The sequence below is a fragment of the Gigantopelta aegis genome, chromosome 9, assembly GCF_016097555.1.
Source record: "Gigantopelta aegis isolate Gae_Host chromosome 9, Gae_host_genome, whole genome shotgun sequence".
Classification (NCBI taxonomy): Eukaryota; Metazoa; Mollusca; class Gastropoda; order Neomphalida; family Peltospiridae; genus Gigantopelta; species Gigantopelta aegis.
In genome coordinates, this window is record NC_054707.1 from 57,899,406 (window position 1) to 57,925,709 (window position 26,304).

General features: G+C 36.2%; 2 protein-coding genes across 4 annotated transcripts in view; one reads left to right on the forward strand and one right to left on the reverse strand.

Moving 5' to 3' along the window:
• Positions 1–9,416, reverse strand: part of LOC121381885 (dynactin subunit 2-like) — a 22,507-nt gene extending 13,091 nt beyond the window's left edge. The window contains exons 1-5 of one of the 2 annotated variants that reach the window (XM_041511278.1): positions 9,331–9,415; positions 1,807–1,878; positions 1,424–1,520; positions 763–830; positions 218–316 (exon numbers count right to left, since the gene is read on the reverse strand). In XM_041511278.1, the coding sequence (XP_041367212.1) occupies positions 218–316; positions 763–830; positions 1,424–1,520; positions 1,807–1,878; positions 9,331–9,414 (420 nt within the window). In that variant the 5' untranslated portion in view covers position 9,415. Of the gene's footprint in view, positions 1–217; positions 317–762; positions 831–1,423; positions 1,521–1,806; positions 1,879–9,330 lie in introns of both variants that reach the window. The other variant, XM_041511279.1, reaches the window with a different exon arrangement.
• The window catches only part of LOC121381886 (serine/threonine-protein kinase 16-like), a 25,427-nt gene continuing 8,503 nt past the window's right edge, over positions 9,381–26,304 (forward strand). The window contains exons 1-7 of one of the 2 annotated variants that reach the window (XM_041511282.1): positions 9,381–9,486; positions 11,052–11,219; positions 12,121–12,361; positions 14,536–14,675; positions 15,175–15,295; positions 17,076–17,171; positions 20,407–20,531. In XM_041511282.1, the coding sequence (XP_041367216.1) occupies positions 11,110–11,219; positions 12,121–12,361; positions 14,536–14,675; positions 15,175–15,295; positions 17,076–17,171; positions 20,407–20,531 (833 nt within the window). In that variant the 5' untranslated portion in view covers positions 9,381–9,486; positions 11,052–11,109. Of the gene's footprint in view, positions 9,588–11,051; positions 11,220–12,120; positions 12,362–14,535; positions 14,676–15,174; positions 15,296–17,075; positions 17,172–20,406; positions 20,532–26,304 lie in introns of both variants that reach the window. The other variant, XM_041511280.1, reaches the window with a different exon arrangement.

The window sequence follows — 26,304 nt, forward strand, 5'->3', positions numbered from 1 at the left end:
CTGAATACACATTAAAAGTAAAATTCTAAAGCAAAAATGGCATTTGTAATTCAGTGACTTTCCAGGATCTTCTCTCATGGCTTAGACTGAATTTAAAGTGAAACCATTTCATTTGACATAATCAAAATGATGTCCTAATTTACTGTATAAATGAAAAATAGATTATGCAAAACTAAATTTTAAATAAAATCATTTGCAAAGACAAGTTCGCATATACCTTTATTTCACTGACTTCTTCTGCCAGTTCTCTAATCTCGTGTTGAAGTCGCTGATATTTCTGTTGAGGAGTCTCGGCAGTTCTTGATCCATGTTCCAACTGAAAACAAACAAAAACATCTAAAGCATTAGCAGATTATTGTTTTTGTTTGACATCTTCATCAATGTTCTACTTATTTCATGTACAGCAATAACCAGAGACATGATCAGGGAGCATTTTGTTTTCAATTGAAAATTGATTAGCATCTACTGTTTAATGTTTTTAAATTGTACAGCGATCTCTAAACTTGTAGTTAATAGCAACACTTTATTGAACAATGTTTCCTGATGATATTAGTTTTAAAATAAAAACTGAAATGATATTAAAATTCTATATGTAAATTGTATAAATAAAGATAATGTTCAGAATTTCAGATCAAATCCATTATACTTCATGAAAATTATTTTATGTGAAAAAAAAAACCCAAATGAAATCACTTAAAAAGGTGAAAACGTGAATCTGTGAATAACATAATATGATGTGAAAACCCACAAATCAAAACTCACCATTTCATATTCATCTTGGCCTACAGCATAGCCAGTACGACGTGTTTTGCTAATACGATCTGAAAAGTCTAAAGACAACAAAAACAAAATAATTTTACAATAATAAAACTAAAATTATCAGTCTAAAATGTAACTATATGACCCATGATTAGTGCTTGTGTGAAACTGGATAATTTTAAACATGTTCTTTGTAAAACTTTTTAAATAGACAACCTAACTGTGAAATGTTCCAAAACATTTTTTTGAGAAAAGTGCATGCCAACATTATATTTCTATGTCTGTCGTAGGAGAGAGAGAGAGAGAGAGAGAGAGAGAGAGAGAGAGAGAGAGAGAGAGAGAGAGAGAGAGAGAGAGAGGGAGGGATATTCAACATGGTAAATTTGACAGGTGGTCCAAACACAAAAGTGAGAGAAGAAACCCGCTGCCATCATAGAGGCTACTTTTAACAACAAGCAGTATCATGGATTTTAATATCATAAAAAATTTAGCAGAGGTCAGGAAAAAACCCACTGGTCAACCCTACGAGGACTACCCATCGCCCTTTAGATTAGGGTCCTAATTATAATCTACATCTACATATACATCATTCCTCTTTCTGCAATCTGCTCAACAATAAATCTAATGATATTTATAAGAAATAATAGTTAACAACAGAGTATACCTAAACCAGAAGAATCAACAACTTTTCCCTTAAAAGTACTGAATGCAGTTTTTGTGTCAAGCGGTATCTTTTCAACAGCACTGTCATCTGCAGTCACCTAAAAAATACAGGAAACAATTTTTTAGAAACATTAAAAGTTGCCTAATTTTTTTTTTTAAAGAATGCTATTAAATATCATCAGAAGAAAACTACTTCCTATTAGTACATGATTAAATAATAAATTGTCTCACTACCCCATGAGAACGCAAAGTACTCAAAAGTCAACAATGGTCCAAAGAACCACAGTCCCTATTAACTGATAGCACAGTTCATTTGGAGACGCTAACATAATAAAACTGTTCAGTGCCAGTGGCCATTGTTTTTCACAGTATTAATAAACACACCTGGTCTTTAATAGTTGGTTGGTCTTCCTCTGGTAGATCCTCAGTCTCATAAACATCAGGCGAGTTGAGATCCTGAAACAAGATTAAAAGATAATACATCAATCTCAGTCACATTCAGGAGGGGCGAGCACTCATAGCCACTTGCTACATTGTTTTGGGTTTTTTGCATCAAATGGTAAATGAATGTGCAAGCCTGGAAATAAGCGGCCGGTCATGGACACTGTCCGGTACAAATTTGTCATCAGTCAAGCTTTGCCAGTTACCAACTTAAGATTAGCAATCATTTTGTCTGATACAAAATGAAGTATTTCTGTGTTGAAGCAGGGCTGACCAAAAGTACTCGTCCGCTCGCCCAAGACGAGTGAAAATTTGCTCAGACAAATAAAATTTACAATTCAGTCGTCTGCTGGGCAACCAAAATTCCAAACACAAACTGCCTCTTTATCCCTTTTGTACAAGTTGCGCTTTTTGTAATTCTGTAGTCTGCAGCAAGTGCCATTTCAAAGCTTGGCCAAGACCGCGAGGCCGTTCACAAACTTCGATTGGTTTTGCAAGTAAGAAAACTATAACTGACTCGCACCCCACCCCCAACCCATTCTCTCTTTCTCCCTCCATCCATCCCCTATGTACAATGTGTGTGCTTGTCAGGCCCCTGGATTTCATGGAAACGACAGTTTTCGGTACAGTGTCGGTAAAGTCATGGAACCGAACTTTTGTTTCCCATCATTATTATATTGAGTACCGTATTTGACCAGAAATAGGCCCACATCTTTGAATAAGCCCCCTCCTTTTTGGAGACACGTAAGAAAATATAGGTCTTTGTTCGTAAATAATGGTCCATGAAGTAAATTGCCAAAAACATTGAAGGATTGAGAAAAAGCTGTTACTAAAATGGCATGGTTGAAAAATAGCAAGTGACTAAGAATTTTACAAAGGTAGTCCTTTGGGCGACCATCGATTTTATGGTCTGGTGAGTATGGTACTAGTTAAAAAAGATACACACTGATACTGAATCGAATATGACAAAACACACTACAAATCTGGCAGCCGAAGATATAGAACATGTTCTATATTTTGACAGTGCCAACATAATGAAAAAAACAAAAAACATTAATTATTAAGTTTTAAACCCAAACCGCCTAAAGTAACATTTTATTGGGGGTAAAAGTGCAGTGTAAATTAAAACAAAAATTCTTTACAAATTACCATCAAACTGCATAGGTTAAGTCTTTTTTTCTGATACATGTTTTAAGGCAATTGATGGAACATCCAAGGTAATCTGAATGACACAACCGTAATACATCTAAGCATATTTTGTTTTCGTTAAATTGCATCGGTATATAATATAATATTCTAAGAAACTACTCACAAATTTATGTTCTGTGACATGCTTCAAACAGCAAATATCGTGACGTCAGGACTGAGAATTTCAGCAAATTTTAGTAAATTGTAAATATGTCGATAGCCTGCTTTTTCGAGACTTCTAAAGACGGTGCTGACTTTGTATCGACTGGGATGCCGATTTCAAATGGATACAATGTATCATTCTCACATCAGCAATGTAAACTTATTTTCTTCCAAAAAGAGTGATATATTTTTGTTACAATATTTTGACGAATGATTACAGCTTTTGCACGAACGACCCGTCGTTTATGTTGATATTGGTTTCGCATGTAACCGAGAGACAAACGACAAAATTATGACTGCCAAATTTTATGCCCTGCTCTTTGTAAAGTTAGTTTTTGCTTTATCTATGTGAGCTGGCTAAAAACATGTGCAACATAAAACGAGGTCAGGGAATTCCCACCACATGGTCTGTTTTTCACTAACGTTGTAGCATTTCGTATTACAAAATTAGGTTGTCCATCTGCAAATTTTCGCTTTTGTTTTCCAGTTAAATTGATGTATTAAATGTACATGCAATTAACATTTAATTGACTAAATGTTAAAGAACAGTGAGTAGGCATGCATGCAGGAAAATGCGTAACGGGATGTAAGCAGTCTCCGACTGAGTGTGTCGGATTCAGGAAACCGATAGTATACTCTCCCTGATAATTTTGAAAATGAAATGTTCTGAAATGCAGTGTCCTGCATTCTACAAGTAAAATTCATCCTGAAAAATAGAGGGGTACATGTATACTCTTTTTTTGTAATCAAACACATAACATCTCATTGGTACATGGTTGTGACCCCCCCCCCCCCCCCCTCCAAAAAAAAAGTAATTCACTGTGAAATCATTAACTCAAAGTAGCATATTTCCGGGTTTTTACATGCATACGGCGCCGTTCAACAATTACGTAATGCTTTAATGTTGACCCAAACCACATTGTTAACAATTACAAAAAAATTACTCTCCTACTTTTAATTACCAATCAGATATTTTCCTCACATTTTGCCAAGACAGAAATTGTGCAAAAGCCATCACAATGACACAAATTCCACATACCAGATTGTAACCATGTCACCTATATCAACTTCACTGAGACCTTCTAGGACAAAAAAACATGTAATTTATTATGGAATACTCTTCAAGACGGGTGGAAGCCTCTGAAGTATGTGGCGTAATTAAAGTGACGTCACACGTCATGACGTGTTAGATTATGTCACATCCTTCCATCCTGCCATTCAATAATTACGTAACGCTCTAAAGTCCAAACCACATTATTAACGAAAATAAATTACTCACCTACCTTTAATTACCATTAGATTTCCCCCACATTTTGTCCAGACATAATCCTTGAAAAAACAATTCCAATTTTTTGGCCGACTGCCATTTTTTTTTATTGAATACTTTTCAAGAGGGGTGGAAGCCTCCAAACAACGTGACATAATTAATATGACGTCATGACAATTGATTTATACCATAACTTGATGGAACTAGTCATATGTGTATGCTATATTGTCATATATATATTGACTATACATATGACAGTACACGCATGACTTCTTCCATCAAGTAGTACTAACCAATCACCCACACTCCAGGAATCGAACACCTGTGGGCACACACACACACAGGTACCTCTCTCCACACACACACACGTGCGTATTTATACAGCATATTTAATTTATCTCACTTGTAACTTCAACTGTGGCATGTGTTTTATCTATGAACGGAATACACTTGTAAGGTTATAGACAAGTGCTGATTATTTAGATGCAGGTAAGTATTAATATAGCATATGATTTTAATCAATGCTACTATTTAAAATAACAATCGTGTATAATGCATTTTGTATAAATATAACTTTTTACGTTTTTCATCTCTTTCTTTTCTTTATCGGTAGCAAGTACTTGCTGGTTCAGAATTATTGTGTTGTCTAAGTTCACGCGCGTGCAGATTCGTAATAAACAAGCTGTACGTAAAATAGGATGCTTCTTGACTTAACCTTCTGAGTACTGCAGGCGAGATATCTGCGTGACAGACAGGTTGTTATGGGCGACTTGAGTAGCTTCATAGGGGACTTTAAACTTTGGCAACTAACATGTACATATTTCGAATTAGATGGTATAATGGCCGTAGAAAACGGTCTGCTGAAATTTACAGCGGAATGGTTAAATTAAAAAGCAGTGCAACAACTTGGACAAAGGGTTTTGATAACGACAGATTAAAAGACTCTCGTAAAAAGTATAAACAAAACATTTGACAGATTCCATAGGTTGTGGCATCGACAGGTTATGGCATCGATCGATATATATATATATATATTTTGAGAGAGAGAGAGAGAGAGAGAGATAGAGAGAGAGAGAGAGAGAGAGAGTATATATATATGAATCCAGGTGAAAACCCCCTTCGGTCAAAACCCCCTCGGTCAAAACCCCCTCCAGTCAAAACCCCCTGCAATAAATAGTCAGACGGTCAAAACCCCCTCTTATTATTATTGTTTGGTATTTATAGTGGTAAAGTTGGTATACTATTAACATAGATGAATAATTGTTTTAATCTCTTTTGAATAATTATCTGAAATATATTTATTTATGTTGTTATTTAGTGTATGTTACACTACATAGACTTTAGGCTTTCAGTGAAGCTACTCATAGACTTAGAATTGTAGTTTTTACAAAATGTTTGATCTTAGAGATAGATGTAATTGGGAAGCCTAGGAAAACTACTTATATAATATAATAGTATAATGAAAGAACTTGATAGTAATTTGCAATATAAGGAAAGAACATGATAGTAATTAGCAACAACAACAACAACAACAACAACAGCTTGATCTTGGCTAGCTGCTGCAGGGATTAATGTAATTGGGAAGCCTTGAGAAATCCTTTAAATAATATAATGAAAGAATTTGATAGTAATTAGCAATCTCTGTTACTTATGTGATCTTAGCTATTGAAGGGATCTTAGCTATTGATGGGATTAATGATTGAGCAGTTATTTTTGAACATGAAAGTAGAGTACATGCAGCAAATGTCACATGGGATGCTACAAGAAAATGGTTAGGGTCTGGTCTATTAATCACTCTCAAAGGCATCGGACACTGCATCAGATGGAAATAGATCTAAATGCGATCTAATGGATTATGACTTATACAAAAGTCTATGCAATCAAATGTTATAATATGCAAGTGTGAATAAATATTTTGGGTATTAATTATTTTGTCATTTCTTATAATTATTTCCTAAATAAGGGGGTTTTGACTGGAGGGGGTTTAGACTGAGGGGGTTTTGACCGGAGGGGGTTTTGACCGGTCACCTATATATATATATATATATATATATATATATATATATATAGTCAAACCTGTCTTAAGCGGCCACACAAGGGAGTAGATAAACGTGGCCACTTAAGACAGGTGGCCGCTGAGTACAGGTTGCCACATATATAGTCTTTAAAACATTTGTTGTTGTTTCTTGTTTTACCGTCTGTACTGCTAATTAACGGATGTGTGCTTCATAGTTGACTATAAATCAACTTTTGACATGTTGTCTCCTTCAGAAATAATGCAAATAGAATACATTAAATTAACCGTTCTCCACAAGTTTGTTTTCTTTTTCCATGTAATTATTTAATTCCGACTTCATGCGATGTATTGTCATAGTAAGTGAATCTACAAATGTCAAGCGTAGCCTGCCCAGAGGCAATTAGATGCATGTCAGATTCATACTTCCTTAATTGATACACAGTGGAGATGTCGGGACTGAATGGGTACTAGTATTCCTGAAGGTGTGAAGATCGGTTATTTGCTGCACCTTATCGCTGTTAGGTCAGGTCAGGTCAGAGGGTTTTACGTGCACATTCAGAGCAAGCTGTTGTAGCGCACGCATGTCGTGGGCACAAGAGCCGGCCTTGGCCAGCTTCTCCGTCCATGACAGGAAAGGTGGGGGGGGAAGGAGGGACCGCCTACACTGGCAGGTGCAAGGGAGCACCAGCAGCCCGATTGAATCGGTAGCAGGTGGGTGGGGGTGGTGGTGGTGCTATGGAATTTGAATGGAGCCGTTAATGCCAAAGAAAAAAGTGGTGCGCAATTTTGATGAGGAAAATTTGGCACAATTTTGAAAGGTTGGTCGAAAGGTAAATGGTCGAGCTAGTATAGGTTTTTGAGCAGGGCCATCATCACTCTATATATATATATGTATATGTATATGTATATGTATATGTATATGTATATGTATATGTATATGTATATGTATATGTATATGTATATATCGGAAGGTGTTTTGTTGCATTTTTATTAGTGTCTATCTAATTGTGAAAAGTTAAAAAAAAAAAAAAAATTATGCTGTTACATATATCCATAAAGTGGGAATTTAAAAAAGGGGGATTTTTTGGGGGGGGGGGGGTTGAAGGTAGGTGCCGTTCTGTTTACCCATGCACACGTTTTTATACAGTGTCAACATGAACACATTGAGTATTATACAAAATATATTTATTTTCTTTACTGTTAATGTGTTTTCCACCATATCTAAATATATAAAATACTAGATGGACCTGTGTAGGAACGTCCTGTACAGAGCCGTCATCACTCTATATATATTTATATATCATTATTATTATTATTATTATTTAAGGAGTGTCTGTTATTTCTTTCACATAAGTTTGCGGATGATTTTTTTTGTTCATACCTAGATGAACGTAAAAGTAATAACAGACAATACTTATAATTAAATTTGAAACATACTGAGTAATTATAACATTAAAAGTTCATATATATGTGTGTGTGTGTGTATATATATATATTCTATTGAGTATTGTCCGAAATATACATATATTTTCTGTATATACCCTTTATAGTATAGTCCCTTATGCGTTCACTGGCTTCCCTCCTATAAAATGTGCCGAACAAACCCTCGTACTTAAGAGTAACATTAAAATCATTTTCTATGTGAAACGATTACCCACAAACGTTTCCGATATCCATTGGCTGGATATCGATGGAAGGATAACGAATTTCGTGACCTCCCATTGCTTTTGCCTCCCAATTTGCAGATAGGTCTATTTTGGCGAGATCTCACGGTTTGCGTCCTTGAGTAACTCCGCAACGGGCACATGCGCAGTGGAATGAGAAAGAAGTCTATTGAAAATACTTTGAAAAATTTTGAGTTCAAAAAGTGGTTTTCGGCAAGTATTTTCGCTTGACAACAATGGCGGCACATCGCGGTCATTTTCAGGGATCGATAACTGATTGTGACAGCTAATTTGATAATAAATTTGATCATTTTACCAACAACGAAAATCACAAAATATTACAATATGAATTGTAGTTCGGATTTTAAAAACAATTCTGGTCAGAAAACCACTGTTTTTGGGAATAATGGACATAAATACTGGATAGCTGGCCACAAATGCCCGTAAGTAAACACAAGTTTTTAGATTTTTTGCCTAATTTTAATCACCATTAGCTGAAATATTTGTTAGAATTAGTTTAAGGTTAGGGTTAGCGATAGTTATATACAATATCTTTTAAAACAATTTGTTCAATAAAACCAACATTAATGTTTATATTTCGTAATCCAGTATCGCTATGTTTTGCCTTTGAAAAATTAGACATTTTGACTATTCTGTGTAAAATGTCCTCCGCAAGGGTGCTTTTGGAAGAAATATAGCACAAAATACACCCTATGAGATTTATAAGTATTAAAATGCACTAACACTTATTGATCGAGTGGATACAGTGCTCGGCTACAGTCCCGATGGTCTGGAGTTCAAATCCAGGCCTAGCACTACGTCATTTGTAGTGTTTAATGCAATACCCAGTTCATATGGCTAATTCAATACCCCAATAGTGGGGGAAATAAGGAACTCATGCCTATATGTTACCTCAATGGGGGCGATCCTAGATCTATCGTACATCAGGCGACCGCTTTACCACTGAAGTTTTTAAAAATATTAAAATTAAATGCCCGTATGAAAAGTGTCGGTCTCATAATGATAATACACGTCAAACCTTTCGCTATATCTAACCTAATTAATGTATTCCACCCCTTATTTGTAAAGGTATTCACTATTTTATATAACTTTAAATAGCATCAATGTAACAAGCAATGGCAGATGAGCAGTACAAAAGAAATTCTTACAATTCCAGGCAGATTTGCATACTTCGGGTCGGCCATCTTGTTGTAGTATATGTTGTCCGACCTTAGTGTCCGAAGCACCCACATTTCATATGACGCATGCACAACCAGTTAGGAAGAAGCATAATTACACAGGCATCTTTTTTGTCAGCGACACCGGTAAGACATGTAAAATGTTAATATGATATTTTGTTATTTTTAAAATACATAACAATATGGTATTTGAATAGCTTGTCATACATACGTTTTCAGCGAGTTTTGTAAGTTCGTTTTCACAAACTGTCATTTACGTTTAAAGAAGCAGTATCACATTTTCTGTAGAATATTTGAATACACTATAAAAACAAACCTATACACTGTGATTGTAAACTAATATGCGACAGGACGTCGTGACCGTTGCATCATAAGTGTGGCGTCGTTTTCTGTAAATATCTAGGCCTACATATATCGTATTTTGTATTATGATTACGTTATATATATTCTTTAATTTTTTAGATAGGCTGCTTTTTACAAATGCACAGGACCATTCAAATATTACATAATGCCCTAAGGGTGTAGATCAAACCATTATGTGGCATTACAGGGGGTGGGGGGTGTACTGAATAGAGCTATGTTTTTATTACTTCCATGTTATATTTGTTCCCTCTCCATGGTGAACTCACCCCAAAAACAACTCACCCCAGTGTTTTGACAACTCGCCCCAAACTTTACTGTCCATAAATAATTGTGACAAAACAAAAAATGGACGTCTACAACTTTGTTGTCATTTTATTTATTAATATTACAATGAAACTCTGACCACTTATTAAATGGTTTTATATTGGGGAGATCTTAATATCGGTTAAATAATAATTTATTACAATGAACTGTCAAGCCTATTTTAACGATGTTTTTGAGTTTGTCCCTCAATTAGTTCCTTAGAGGAATGATCAGGCAAGGCTTTTGGCTGGTGTGCATATTCAACAATATTTTATGCAGATTATTGCTTAAAATATTGGTATATTAAGAAAATAATAATGATATGAGTTGACTAAACAGTGTGGAGCGAGTTGACCAACCGTGTTGGGGGTGAGTAAATTGGTTTTGGGGCGAGTTGACCGGCTCCCAGTTAAATTCTTAACCAAATTGTTAACAACTACGATAATGACTCCCCTACCGTACCGTTAGATATCCCCCAAATTTTGTCCAGACACAAATCGTGAAAAAACCCATTACCGTGACACTGATTCCACATACGAGACTGTGACATGTCACCAATATCGTCTTCATAATTACGTTACATATTTAGGAGGCTTCCATCTCTCTTGAAGAATATTCCATAAACAAGTAAGATGGCAGAAAACTGCATGTATTTTGCTCTATGCAATCTTAGCGAAGTTGATATTGGTGACATTGTTACAGTCTCGTATGTGGAATCTGTGTCACTGTAATGGGGGTTTTCATGATATATGTTTGGACAAAAATTGGAGAATATCTTAACAGTAATTAAAGGTAGGAGAGTATTTTATCCTAGTTGTTAACAATTTGGTTCGGACTTTAGTTAGTTTTAGCTTTATTATAAATTGAGTTGAAATAGGTACTGTACTACTGTGCTTTCCCAGATCATAAAACAAGAAGTTAAAATGTGAAAACTTAACCAGATTGATCTGAAATAGATCTTCAAAGGTGGTAATGAACATACTATTAAAGAAATGTTATCAGTATATTTATTCAATTTCTTACAGTACTGGTACCTGATGAAATGGTGGAACTACACAGGCATTTGAATAGCTTTTGACCTTTATGAACTCTCTAGACCTTTCATTTGTCTTCAGAATGGGTTGTATGTGTGGCAAAGAATCTCTTGATATTAATGGTCGACGGTTTTATGTACGTTCAAGACTTGGAGAAGGGTAAGAGGTTTTTCAGTCATTATTGTCTTCTTCCTTTTAAATAAGTCTGAAGGCAAAATAATACGCTTTGGTTCTTCAGCAGTGACAAAAAGCTTTTTTCATGTTTTTCAGAAATGTAAACTTGATCAGATTTGAGTCATAGTTTCACATGTTCCTTCTTTCTCCATCTACCTGCCTCGGTGGCGTCGTGGCAGGCCATCGGTCTACAGGCTGGTAGGTACTGGGTTCGGATCCCAGTCGAGGCATGGTGTTTTTAATCCAGATACCGACTCAAAACCCTGAGTGAGTGCTCCGCAAGGCTCAATGGGTAGGTGTAAACCACTTGCACCAACCAGTGATCCATAACTGGTTAAACAAAGGCCATGGTTTGTGCTATCCTGCCTGTGGGAAGTGCAAATAAAAGATCCCTTGCTGCCTGTCGTAAAAGAGTAGCCTATGTGTGTGTGGTCCTTAACCATATGTCTGACGCCATATAACCGTAAATAAAATGTGTTGAGTGCGTCGTTAAATAAAACATTTCTTTCTTTCTTTCTTTCTCCATCTTACCGCATGTTAAATAAATATCTTAATAATTTAGTTTTTAATACAACGGAATTAATCATGATTCTTGCACCATGAAAACACCAAACCAGTTGGAAATATGTGTCATTCTTGCTGGGGGGGGGGAGAGGGGATGGAGTTGGGATGTTGTTGAGAACTTATGTAATTGAATTGTATTGGTTGTCAAAGCCAATGAATAGCTAATGTGTTTATTGTGCTGAGAGTGGCATTAAAAATGTGGCATTCATTACTAATTTTCGTAACACTGGTAAATAGCAAAAATTTGCAATTCACTTGTCAGTATTTCCACAGAATATATTAGTTGGGCTGGTTTATAAAATATTTCGTGGTTATATTTCAGAGGCTTCAGTTATGTTGACCTTGTGGAAGATGCTCATTCGAAGCAGTTGTTTGCTTTGAAACGTATCACGTGCCATACAAAAGATGAGGAGAGACAAGCCATGCAGGAAGTGGAAATTATGAGAACATTCCGCCACATGAACATTATTCCACTCGAGGAATACAACATGGTTCCTGTTAACTATCACTCTCAGACAGTAGACATTGTTAGCGATGTGTTGATAGTGATGCCCTATTATAGGGTTAGTTAATTTGAGTACCATTGATAGTGATGTGTTGATAGTGATGCCCCATTGCATGTTAAGTATATCATTGTTACTTATGCAGACCTGTCAACCTTTAGTCAAGAGAAAGCAGGAGGTGTGTGTTGAAAAAGCAGGAGATTTTGTCAAAAAGCAGGAGATTTTTTAAATTCACACAATTTAACCCAAAATCGCAAGATTAAAAAAAAACATTATTACAATAAGTTATATGAATACTATATAATGTCATATATACTTCTTAACCTTAGATCTTGGCATTTAAAAAAAAAATAAAAAAAATAAAAACATTTTGTTTTTTGTTTTTTTGTTTAAAGTTTAAATATTATTATGATTTAATACATATTTAAAAAAAAATATTATTTTATCCAAAAATGTTAAGAATATGAACAAGAGATAAAAATTTTAATTAGTACATTTACGGTATTACACTTACAGCCTTACAGGTTGCGTTACATTATCATTTGTGGTTAGTGTACCTAAGTACCAAAGACAAATTTATATAAATCTTATAAATTAATATTCAGTTTTTACTATAATGAGGAACGATGGCATGGTACTTATTTAAAATCATTATAATGATGCAATAAACATTGTATTTTCATTAATCATAAGTAAAACCTCATTACGGACATCGTGTGAAATATACCGGAATTATACCCATTTCCGTGAGTAGCTTTATGTCAATGTCAAACACAACATTTTTTAATTGTACAAAAATAATTTCTTGAAGAGTACCCTTATAACCAACATTTTACTGCACAAACATACAAAATTAACTGACACAAGTATGTTTATACAGCTAATTGGTCTTTTCGTTGTCTTGCTGTGACATGTGATTTTAACATGCATCGTGTGTATCGCTGTCAACTCGGAGTCTGGCAGTTACGATTCGTCATATTTGCATTATGTAATCCAGTGGGAAGACATTTTACAATTCAGAGGTGTTATTAGAACTAAATTGGATATTTTTTTGTTTTGTTTTATGCAACACTGAATGTCAATACACAGCCTGTTGAATTAGCGGCAACACGCTTCGTAGCCATTACGATGACAACAAACATTATAATAACACGTCATTTTATAAACTCCATGTGCTTTGTTAACAATATAAATAGGCTATCCCACAATTCTCACTTCGGCAAAGGTTAAACAGTCCGGACAATTCGGCCTGTTACATTCTCAGAAAACGAAAGTAGTCGACATTTTCCGAATGAGAAAAAAAAGGTAGAGTTACTTCCCTTATGTTATTTTGACAAAAGAGGATCGATTTTTTTTTTATGCTTACAAAAATGTCATTTAACAGGAGAAACTGTCTCCCGCACAGGAAATAGGAGATTTGATCAAATACCGGGAGATTCCCCGCGGAATCCGGGAGACTCCCGCGGAATCCGGGAGGGTTGACAGGTCTGCTTATGTGTTGATATTGATTCTCTATTACGGGTAAGTTAATTGTCATTGTTTGTGATGTGTTGATAAGGATGCAATATTACAGGGGAAGGTTGACTATCATTGTTAGTGATGAGGCTCGGTGGGTAGGTGTAAGGCCACTACACCCTCTTCTCTCTAACAACTAATCCACTGTCCTGGACAGACTATCCAGATAACTGAGGTGTGTGCCCAGGACAGCATGCTTGAACCTTAATTGGATATAAGCACGGAAATAAGTTGAAATGAAATAGTGATGTGTTGATAGATATATGCTTTATTACAGGGTAAGTTAAGTATATAATTGTTAGTTGTGTGTTGATAGTGATGCCCTATTATGTAGTAGTCTAAATCATAACAATTATGATGCTGTTGAGAGCTGGTACATTATAGACAGAGTTATATGCTCTTCAGTCAGTTGTAAAAACATACTTACACCATAAAGTAAAGAATTGCTGCTATGCTGTAAATTAAAGAATTGCTGCACTTGGAAAAATAAAATGAAGCTCTGACTTCTTTTTACACCAGATTATGTCACAGTTACCATGTTTATAGTGTTACAGTTGTCAATAAAAAAAAAAGTACTAGTGTGGCATTAAAAAAAAAAAATCAACATTTAAAGTCAGATTGAAGTCTTAAATTTTCAATAAAGTAATTGCTTTTTTAATTCTTAGTTTTTAGTGTAGCTATAAAAAAGAAATAATAATTTGACTTTTTTTTCTTTACAGAAAGGTTCTATCCAAGACAGAATGGAAATTCTTGCTAAAAGGTCTGAAAAGATGTCTGAAGATAAAATTTGGAGATTGTTTCATGGAATATGTAATGGTGTCAACGTCATGCATAACCATAATCCCCCTTATGCCCACAGGTAATGTGTTTTCCCTATTATAACACCTACTGTGCATTTTCTGATGAAGCATTTTTCATCCGTTCTTTACATTCCTGTATTTTATCACATCCGTGTATTTACATTTGTTTCAAGAAGTATCTTACAAATGTCATTGTTTGGTGAAAAATATCTCCATTTTACCATGGGCTAATATTAAATTAACTTACAACATTGTTGTTTTTACTATATTTTACAAAGTGATAAATAACCACAAATTAATCTGCCCCAAACATAAATTTTGCATTAATTAAGTTAAGAATGGATTAAAATTGTAATATGCTGCAACTCACCATAAACAGTGGCTTCCTGAACACTCCTTGGCGGTATATGATATATGGTGGTATATGATATCTACCAGTCTGTCACATATTCATTAAAACAGCAGTTAGTAATCATTTAGATTAAGCCACTTTAATATTGCCATACTAGAATATTTTGGCATTTAACTGAACTCATGAAATATTCCTTAAATTTTTAGGGATTTGAAACCTGCCAATGTGATGATAGCCGAAGATGAAACTCCAATAATTATGGACTTTGGTTCAGCTGCTAAAGCAAGAGTTGAAGTTCGAAATGCAAAAGAGGCAACTCATTTACAAGTGAGAAAATTTACTGTTTTAAAATAATGTATTGTCTAGCAGATAATGGTTTGTAGGTTTTCCATGTAACCTAAGGATCAGAATATCTGTATCAATATGCTGTATTTGACCCAAAATTAGCCCATATCTTTGAATAAGCCCCCTCCGTTTTGACAGCATTTAAGAAATTAGGCCCTTATTCATAAATAAGCCCACCCCCACTTCATCCCCTTATCACAGTAAATAAAAGGAAAATGCAAGTTTGCTCAAGGTTCATTTAAAAGGTCATACCTCCTGCAGGAGGAACACTGTAACACCATCTTATTACTAGTGAGATTTAGTAGTCTAACAGTGTGTAACATTGTTTTTAATTTCATGTAAGCAGTGGTTCTTTGATCTACCCAAGCCAAAGTATAGGTTAGAAGGCATTATGACGTTTCTTCACAAATAAGAAGGGACGGAGCGAAGCAGAGCCCGTTCTTATTTCTGAAGAAATGTCTTAAGCCTTTTAACTGATTTAGACAGCATTTCATAGGTTATCATTACTTGATATGAGCAGGGCAAGCATCATTGCGTGTTTGTGCCACTTGTTTTGACGTCATTCGTACAGTTCTTGGCGATGATGTCTGGTCAGTTGTATCGAAGTTATTTTGGTCACGTGACGGCTTTTTGGTGTGTCTTCACAATTATGACGATCGAAATGCTGATATCCGATTGGTTGAATTGGAGAGAAACTGAGGAAAGGCTATGAACAGTTGCAATGACCTATATTGACAACTACATGTATATCTAGCTGAAGAAAGTGTAAGCTGTCTGTCTGTGTCAGAAACAAACGTGTAATGCCAGTTGTTAATTGTGCTGCTGTTGTATGTCTTCTCAGCATTAAATTGTGGATGTAATTAAACAGCACTGGTAAGTAATTGTAACACTGAAGGTGTGTTTCTGATAATTAGATACTAGTAAAAAAAAAAATATATATTAAATTAATAATTTATTATTTATTAATAACAAATGGAACACTGTAATTAATAGATGTGGTACTTAAAGTTGTTGTTTTTTCTTCCTGGTTCATTTAATTTTAATTTTTTTTGGCACTGCCCACCTCATGCTAAGCTCACAATAGAGGCCTAAGTTGTCTTGGCCGCCTGGGCTTATTTCCGGTCAAATACGTACATTTAATCTAATTACTTATTTGAAATTTTGTCGGATTTTGTTTGTTTGTTTCCTTTCGTTGACTTTATCAATTATTTGTTAATGACCAGACCAAACATCATTTAATTAAGTTGTTAAATAGAATATTGTTCAAAATATGGTGGACTTTGTCATAATTTTCAGTGAAATTTGCTGTTTAAGTAGTCGGACAAATAACTAAACAGACAGGCATCACCATTTGGAGAATACATTAGGAAACATACAGTGAAGCCCCTCTAAACTAAACACCCATAGGACAAAGTTAAAAGTTCAGCTTTAACGGCTATCTAATTTACAGAGGTTCTGTTTTGTAGAAAAGTGAGTGTTAAATGTTAAATTTTGTTAAAATTCTAACTTACCGAGGGTCTGGTTTTCAGGGGCTTGACTATATTTGCCAAATTCAGCGGTTATTCAGTGAATAACTTAAACCCTGAAGAAAGTACTGGTTAACATATAAATGTCAAAACAGGTTAAATTTCCAGTGATATGATTAGCATGTATAAGATAAAATGTGTATTAATATTTTTCTAACAATGTCTTGAATATATGGATACAAAACTTAAATTCAATGATTTGTTGTATTTTTCATTATTTGTATTTCATGTTTCAGGATATTGCAGCAGAAAGGTGTACTATAATGTACAGAGCCCCCGAACTTTTCAATGTAGACATGAATGCTGATATTGATGAGCGGACTGATGTGTGGGTGGGTATTTCCAGTCGGCAGCTATACCACTGACATTTTATTAATATTACTCTTGATCAGAGATGGGGCGATTACTTGACAAAAGTAATCGATTACGATTACGATTACTTTAGAATGTCACGACTACGATTACAAGATAATTGAAAGTAATCGATTACGATTGCGAATACATTGTTTAGTAATCATGATTACAATCATAATTACATTTCCACAAATAATGAAATGATGTTACCACCATGAAGTTATGCACTTTATTTTACAACCATACCGATTTCATTCATTGAAAGACATAATAGATAATTTTTTATTATTTATTAAATTATTTGAAACATTTATAAATGTATGTATACTGCAGGGAGGGAATCAGTTTCCAAAACCAGATGTATTATTCTTAAATTTGGATTATTGACGAAAAGATACCCATAACCATAGATATACTTATTGTATCAATGACTAACATATATATTTTGTTATATTATTGAAATAAGCCATAATTAGTCATTGCAAACTGTCTGATCACTATTACTTGGGGTTTTTTTATTGTTTGTAGAACGTATACCATTTAATACCATCCACAAATTAAAATATATAATTTTTTTACACGTTATTTGTGGTTGTGTCTGCGACAGGGTGAGGATGACTGCCCATGGAATCAAGCTTGATATGACTGGCTGGCTGCCCGTCTGCAGTCGTAACAACTAACAAAAGAAAAGGAAGTTTGCCACGGTACCATTGGTGGACTTTCATACCTGTGACAAAACGAGATATTGTCAAGCGTTTCTTAGTTGAAATCAGACCCGTGATAACGCTGTATATGCATTCAGAGGAACGCAAATGTTTTATTATAAAAACAAATATATAAATTATTCATTTTTTTAAGGCAATGAATTAGGACACAAAACTGGGGCATGGTGCAGCGCCCTTTTATATATTGCTAGCTAGAACACTGTATTCATTCAAGTGGTTTTATAGTAAACGTGAACACGATAGATACTGTTATGTGAATGTGTGTCTTCATCCCCTGGGTAACATTCATTTGATAATCCAGACGTTATGATCCCCTGTTTCTCAAGGCAAATAATATTTTACTATGAGAGTAGTAGACAATGGGAGATCAGTTCTACTGACTGACCAGTACTGCTTCTAACTACAGGCACTGTTACTGGAGTTGATGCTAAACACATCTAAGTTTAGTAAATAATTATGAGTAATCATGAAAGTAATGACTGATTACGATTACATTAGCAATGTAATCGATTATGATTGCGATTACATGACATTCTCAAACAATGTAATCAATTACGATTACATGAAAACATGTAATCGATTACGATTACCCCATCTCTGCTCTTGATTAGTCTTATGTATGTGATAAAATATGGTCATAAATATGTTGTGTCGGTTGGCCCTCTTTTTATTTCCACATGCAGGTATGTACGGATCACTTGGACATATCATTTAGATTAGGTCAGATATTTTAGATTGAGATCCAGTCTAATACAAACTAAAACCAAGAACTTTCATAGGGTGATTTGTTTTTTCTTACACCGATATAAGCAGATTTTTATTTAAAAGGATAGTTTTTGCAAACATTAATTTTTTTTTTATTGTACATGCATATATTATTAAATAATTAAAATACAAGTTTGTTTTGTTTAACAACACCACTAGAGCACATTGATTAATTAATCATCGGCTACGGTTGTCAAACTTTTGGTAATTCTGAAAAATTTAATAAATATACTGTCAAAAAAGAAACGCACAGGTGAAATATTCATGGAATTATCTCTTTAATACAAAGTGGCATAATTTCGTTATTTATGATGGTATCACAGTAAAATTTGACATGAGTATGTGACAATGTTCTTGCTATGGACTGACGGCACGAGGGAGGTGAAATCAGTACCTTGTGTGGCCACCAGCAGCAGCAATCACTGCGCGACATCTCCTTGGCATAGACTGAATGAGTCTCTGAATCCGGGCACGTGAAATCCTAGCCCATTCTTCCTGCAGTGCATGTGACAGTTGTGGAAGCGTCTGAGGCTCTGGGTCACGCTGGCGTACACGTCTGTCCAGTTCGTCCCATAGATGTTCAATGGGGTTGAGATCTGGCGATCCTGATGGCCATGGCAGCACATTAATGTTCTCATTCTGTAGGAAATCCATTGTTACACATGCTGTATGCGGCCTGGCATTGTCCTGCTGAAAGAGTTCTCTCTGTCGATCCAAAATGGAAAGCGTGTGACGGCAAAGAATTTCATCCCAGTAGCGTACAGCTGTCAGGTTGCCTTCTGCCGGTGTATGAGATGGCTCCCCACATCATGACACTCCCTCCACCAAATCTGTCAACTTGGGCGATGCAGTTATTGGCTAAAAACGTTCATTGCGGCGTCTGTAAACACGTCGTCCATCACGTCGCTGTAGAAGGAAACGTGACTCGTCACTGAACCATACTTGCCGCCAGTTTCCCCAAGTTCCACCCCTGTACATTCGTGCACCAGCGAACACGTAAATGCCCATAAACCAGCTTCTCGAAGTCGGTTCCGAATGGTTTGTGCAGACACCCTTCTCAAACCAGGTATGTGTCCAGCAGTGTTCGTTGCTGTGGCAGTTCGGTGACACAAGTGCAGAACCCAGATGTAGCAATCTTGTGCTGCAGTTGTTATGCGAGGTCTTCCACTTCTGGGCTGATTGAAACTACTGGTACTTGTCCCAGAGACGTGAAATGGTGCTCTGATGGACGTTCATGTGGCGTGCGACTGCTGACTGTGATTCACCTAACTGGAGGTGGCCTATTGCAATGTTTCAATTCGGCAGGCTTAGTCTTGGCATCTTGTAACTCGTCTACGTCAAAATGGAAATGAGGCATCATTGCGAGCATTGCAGCTTTAAATACACATCACTACCCCAATCTTTTTCCCCCAAGTTTCACGTGCATTCACCAAAATTTGACCATTTCACGCCGATTTCCTGCATTAAATTTGTTTTAGGGTGCATTTGGGCATGCTATCCCATTCCAGGAACGTTAACAAACATGGTCATTCCGCAACATTGTACAAAAACAACAACGATATTTTGTAAAATCAAACACTTTTCTTCTTTCTCTATCACCTATGTTTCTTTTTTGACAGAGTATATAATTATGGTACCAATTGATATCCTATTTAGTTTTTGTTATTATTTCTATTAACACTATTTGAAAAATAATATTGCAATACATTTTTTTGTTCTCCAGTCTTTGGGTTGTGTTCTGTATGCGATGGCGTTTTTGGAGTCTCCGTTTGAACAGTTGTATCAACGTGGAGACAGTTTGGCGCTGGCAGCTTTAGGAGGGAACGTCAAATTTCCTGAACATACAGGGTAACTAATTTAAGAGCTACTTCTGGTGTTGTATTGTTTGTCTGTTCCATGCTTGTGATTTTTACTTGCATCTGAAATAACTTATAGGTTGTATTTATTATGTAGGAATAAAAGAAAGAAAGAAAGGTTTTATTTAACGCACTCAACACATTTTATTTACGGTTACGGTTTATGGCGTCGGACATATGGTTATGGACCACACAGATATTGAGAGAGGAAACCCGCTGTTGCCCCTTCATGGTCTACTCGTTTTGATTGTGTCATGTCATGTCATAGGGTTTTACATGCACATTCAGAACAAGCTGTTGTAGCGCACGCCTGTCGTCCACAACAGGAAAGGTGGGGGGAGGGGAGAGGAGGGACCGCCTGCACTGGCAGGTGCAAGGGAGCACCAGCTGCCCGATCAAATCGGTAGCAGGGGGGGGGGGGGGGGGGGGGGTGTGGTGGTGCTATGGAATTTGAATGGAGCAGTTAAATACCAAAGAGAAAAGGGTGCACAATTTTGATCGAGGGAATTTGGTGCAATTTTGAACAGTCGGTCGAAAGGTAAATGGCCGAGCTAATATAGGTTTTGATATTAGTGAATCGAGAGTAGCTCGTTAATTTTAGACCTCTACGATGCTGTGGTGTCTCCCTAGGTTGCCCATAGGCATCACCAAGTACCAAGTTATTACCAGCAGCAAGTATTGGGGGTTTGGGTGGGGGAAGCCGATATTCTTTTGTTCAGCTTCCCCCGGGTGCATTGCAATTGTGTACTCAGAACCGGTATTCTTTTGTCCGGGCCATTAAATGGGGGCGGGTGCATTGTTATCATTAGTCAATGCACCCTGTGTACTGATGCAGTGAGCGTGTAGTCTGTGTGTGAATCCTAGTTTTGTGTTAAGGTTGTACCTATTGTCTTAAGTCCCTAATCTAGTGAGTTCAACGGTCATTCATGACCACCCATCCCCCTCCATCTTTGTATAGCATTGAATACAATGACGGAGGGGTAGTTAGACTAATCTAGCTATCTAATTTGAAGGGTGAAACCCTTATAGTGTAGGTATTGGTTTAAAAAGCCTAATGCTTGATATACTTAACTTTATTACCAATGAATAAAAACGAGGTTAATAGTATCTAGTAGCAATTGTACAGGAGTATAGTTGACAGCTAAGTATAGTATAAGATTTTTGATTCCCGCCCCCTGGATAGATTATTTTATGAAGAAATGAAATGACTGAGGCGAAATGAACAATATCTATATGTTGGCAATCGTTTGTAGTATAGTATAATTTATTAGGCTTACCGTATATCTTCGCCTATAAGTCGAATTTTTTTCACCCAAAAATTATTTTATAACTTGGGGGGTCGACTTATAAGAGGGTAAAAAAAGTTCACCAAAAAATATTACTGTTTTAGGGATTATTTTACAAGTTTTATTGTTGAAGTATGCCATGTATTTATACTCAAATATGTTAATTTGACACATTTATTTTTTATAACCTATTTTTTTTTGGCATTAGAACGGTTTTGGTTATGCGAAAAGGCGTACGATCTCACTCACATGCCAAGACAACAGTCCACTTAGTTAAATTAAGTCATAACTAATAGTAAAAATGTAAACAATACTAACTACCTGTTGCCTGAGTTTATTTTGAAATCTGGTCACTGGCATTAATGGTTGTTCAAACAATGTTTTGGCGGTGATTAACTTCATGAATATTACTAAGCTTTCCCTTAAAATAGACTGATCTCTGCAGTTCACTTATCTAGAGCAATGGTCTCACTACACAGATCACTTCCGGGTGAGAGTTCATTGATGACGTTCCACTATAGTTCCTAATTGTGACACATGTTATGGTTCACATATTCACTTCTAGGAAATGGTGAAGAATTAAAACAATATGTATGTTTAATGGTAAGCCTTCTGGCTGTATTTTGCCCATGTTATTTTGTAATATTGTGCATCGACCTTTTGGGACATGGGTATATAGCGCACGTGACAGCCGGAGTGAATCGATTAATGAACCACCTGTTCGGACCGGTACTACAGCCAGATGCGGTCATATAGCAAAAAACTGAGACGGAAATGTTCTCAATTTTGCAGTGAAAATAAATGCTTATATAATGTATGTTCGCAATGGTGTATGTTGTTGGTGCCAATGAGAACCCGTTCTATGGGCAATCTTCACTTGAAGTTGGGCAGTTTAACATGGGTTTCAATGGCAGATGACATCTGTGTAGTGAGACCATAATGTAAAACATGAAATTACTGTTTATCCCAAAATATATAACTTTAGCAAGCCAAAATGAAAATGTACAAGTGTAGCATCCTTATAAAAGGTAATTACATCGATGTTGATTTCAGCCAAGTGTATGGGGGCCCTGTTTGGGTAAATATTGCAAACATGTCAATTTTATTTATTTTTATTATTTTTATTTTTATTTTATTTTTATTTTTTAGGGGTGTGTTTGTCAAAATGTATATTCTAGTGTTCTTACATGTAATAAATAAATTAATCTGAGTGTCTAACACTGAGTTTCTCATTGTAAAAGGTCAAAATTCAAGGTCACAAGGTCATATCCAAATCACCCTAATTTCTGTGATTTTGTGCATAATGATTTTTTTCAAATGTACAGTCATAATGACAAACAGTTTTGATGGTATTGTGAATATATAACATAGTTTTCTACTATGAAAGTAGAATTTGTGTCTGCCATTAAAAATATGTGGATCTTCATGCTGAAATATACAGAAAAAACCAGGATTTCAACACTTCATTATGAAACAATTGTTGCCCATAGCAACAATTGATGGAAACTAATATTTTAATGAACTAACTAGATAATTATCTTCTTTGTATGTTCCCCATATCAGAACTACCAACAAGGTCATACATTACCATATAGTGGCTGCTTGTTTGATGGCCATCTACTGTGTGGATGACCAAGGAGTAACAATGTGATATGAAGTTTTATTGGATGGTATGGTACATCTATCTTTTGGTGTATTGGTTAGAGTTCATAAGTTACACGGCTCTAGTATAGCTTTTCATGGTGTAAATGACCCAAATTATCAAACTGACTTCAAACCAAGTTTGACAGAATTGGTCACTAGACTTTAAGGTCTCACTACACAGATCACTTCCGGGTGAGAGTTCATTCATCACGGTCCACTATAGTTCCTAATTGTGACACATGTTATGGTTCACATATTCACTTCTAGGAAATGGTGAAGAATTAAAACAATATGTATGTTTAATGGTAAGCCTTCTGGCTGTATTTTGCCCATGTTATTTTGTAATATTGTGCATCGACCTTTTGGGACATGGGTATATAGCGCACGTGACAGCCAGAGTGAATCGATTAATGAACCACCTGTTCGGACCGGTACTACAGCCAGATGCAGTCATATAGCAAAAAACTGAGACGGAAATGTTCTCAATTTTGCAGTGAAAATAAATGCTTATATAATGTATGTTCGCAATGGTGTATGTTGTTGGTGCCAATGAGAACCCGTTCTATGGGCAATCTTCACTTGAAGTTGGGCAGTTTAACATGGGTTTCAATGGCAGTTGACATCTGTGTAGTGAGACCAATAGGGACACAAATCATTTGGTACAAAAACCAGTGTACTTTCCAGAGTTATCCTCCTTACATGTATTAATATGGCGGCAAAACGTGATACTTTCAGTTTTATCGTAGTGATCTGTTGTCAGTGTTTATAAATAAAGTTGTTGTCTGTGCACAAAACCATCTGTACAGTACTATACAGTAACAGTCAAAACAGCTTTCACTCTCTACTAAGGGAATATTTCGTTTTGATGCTATGTAATAATGATAGTTTGATTGGAATAGTCTGATCATATTGCGATGTACAAAACGTGTTGTAAAATAATTTTCTTTTGTTCAAATATTATTGTTCTCATGTGCTGAAAATAAGAAATATTTCAATATTTATAAGTAGTTTTTCATGGGTCGACTTATAAACGGGTCAATAAAAAAATACGTTTTCAGGGCTTGAAATTAGGGACTCGACTTATAGTCGAGATCGACTTACAGGCGAAGATATACGGTACTTGGTTTGTCTTTAGGTCTATCTTGTTTTCCTGCTTGCTACTTCCTCTGTTGTCCTAGTTGACTTACCTTAGTGAGCCAGGATTTCATGCATCAGTAATAAAGAACATGGTGCAAGTGCAAAAGACACAATTGTGCAGTTTATTTACATGTAAGGTTCCTTGTTCGTGATTGGCTGGATTGGACCATTGAGAATGCTGCAAGAAAAAATGGTAATTAGTGGTATCCTATCTTGTTTGTTTTTAAGGGCCACCAAAACATTTGGGAGTGGTATACACCAATTGCAGCACACGAGTTTCAGAACAGTAAGGTTAACAATGGTTATTAATTATTTGCTATCGTCCCGCCGTTGAACCCCAGGGTTGGAGTGCTTGTCGGTCGTGTGCTTAAGGTCGCTCTTCCCTCCCGGAGTTGTACAGGCGGGTGGTTTTGAATAATTGTTGATTAATATTTTTATTTTATGCCAGCTATCTAGTTTAAGTATATGCTTCTACTTGTGTCGTTTTACTGTTCTCCCCTTGAATGGAATACATAGTCTGGTCGAGTGCGAAGGGTGGATGTTCCGCCAAGGGGTTACAGGTGTTACGATTTAAGTATTGTCATATCTAGTAGTTATTAATCACTTGCTACCATCCCGCCGTTGATCTCTCTGGTTGGAGTGCTTGTTGGTCGAGTGCTTAAGGTCGCTCTTCCATCCAAGAGATGTACAGGCAGGAGGTTTTGAGCAATTGTTAATTTATAGCTGCATTTATCAGCTAACTTGTTTAGGTATATGGTTGTACTTTTGTCGTTTCACCGTTCTCTCCCCGGGTTTGAATACCTAGTCACTTCGAGTGCGTAGGGTGGATGTTCCTTCCAGGGAGTCACAGGTGTCACGAGTTAAGTAGTATACTAATTATTTAACTTAGTTATAGATCGCCACCTTCCCTCTGTTGGTCTCCCAGATTGGAATGCGTGTCGGTCGAGTGCAGAAGGTCGCTTTTCCCTCCAGAGACGTACAGGCGGGTGGTTGCGATCTTTTTCTAGTTTTAGCTTTTGACTAAATGACTTGCCAGGAGCCCAGTGGGTGCGCTACGGATTCCCATCCTGCCTGCGATCGGTCGAAATGGTGGTTCGCGCCGATCGAACGCTGGCACGGCGGGTGGCACGTGGCTTTTATAATTTTGGTTTGGTGGACTGGACGAATTGGTATACTGCTGTGAAGGTTTTGGTTTTGAGGAATTTATCAGGGTTAAGTAAAAAAATTAGGAGTAATTGTTTTATTGTGGTTGGCTTCGGTTATTGATTCTATCATTAGTTTTCTCTGGCTGTTGTGTAGCGTGCAATCCAGGAGGTAGTGTTTCATATCCTCCCGGGTGCCACATTCGCAGTCAGGATTTAGTTTGGTGAAAGAGCAGCTGTTGAGCTGTGAGGATTTACCTATGCGTAGTTTAGTGATTAGTTTATCCACATAAGTGTTTGGGTGTTTAGGTCAGATAGAGTTGACTAGTGGCTTGATGTTATAGTGCCATGTATTAGTTGATAGGTCCCAGTTTGCCTGCCATTGATTAATGTAGTGTTTTCTTGCTTTTGACATTAGTTCTGATATTCCTAAAGGTAGTGCTGTAATTGTACTAGTGATTGAAAGTGCAGTTTTGGCTCCATTGTCAGCTATTTCATTGCCAATTATACCTACATGGGCTGGGACCCATTCAAATACTACTGTTAGATTAAGCTG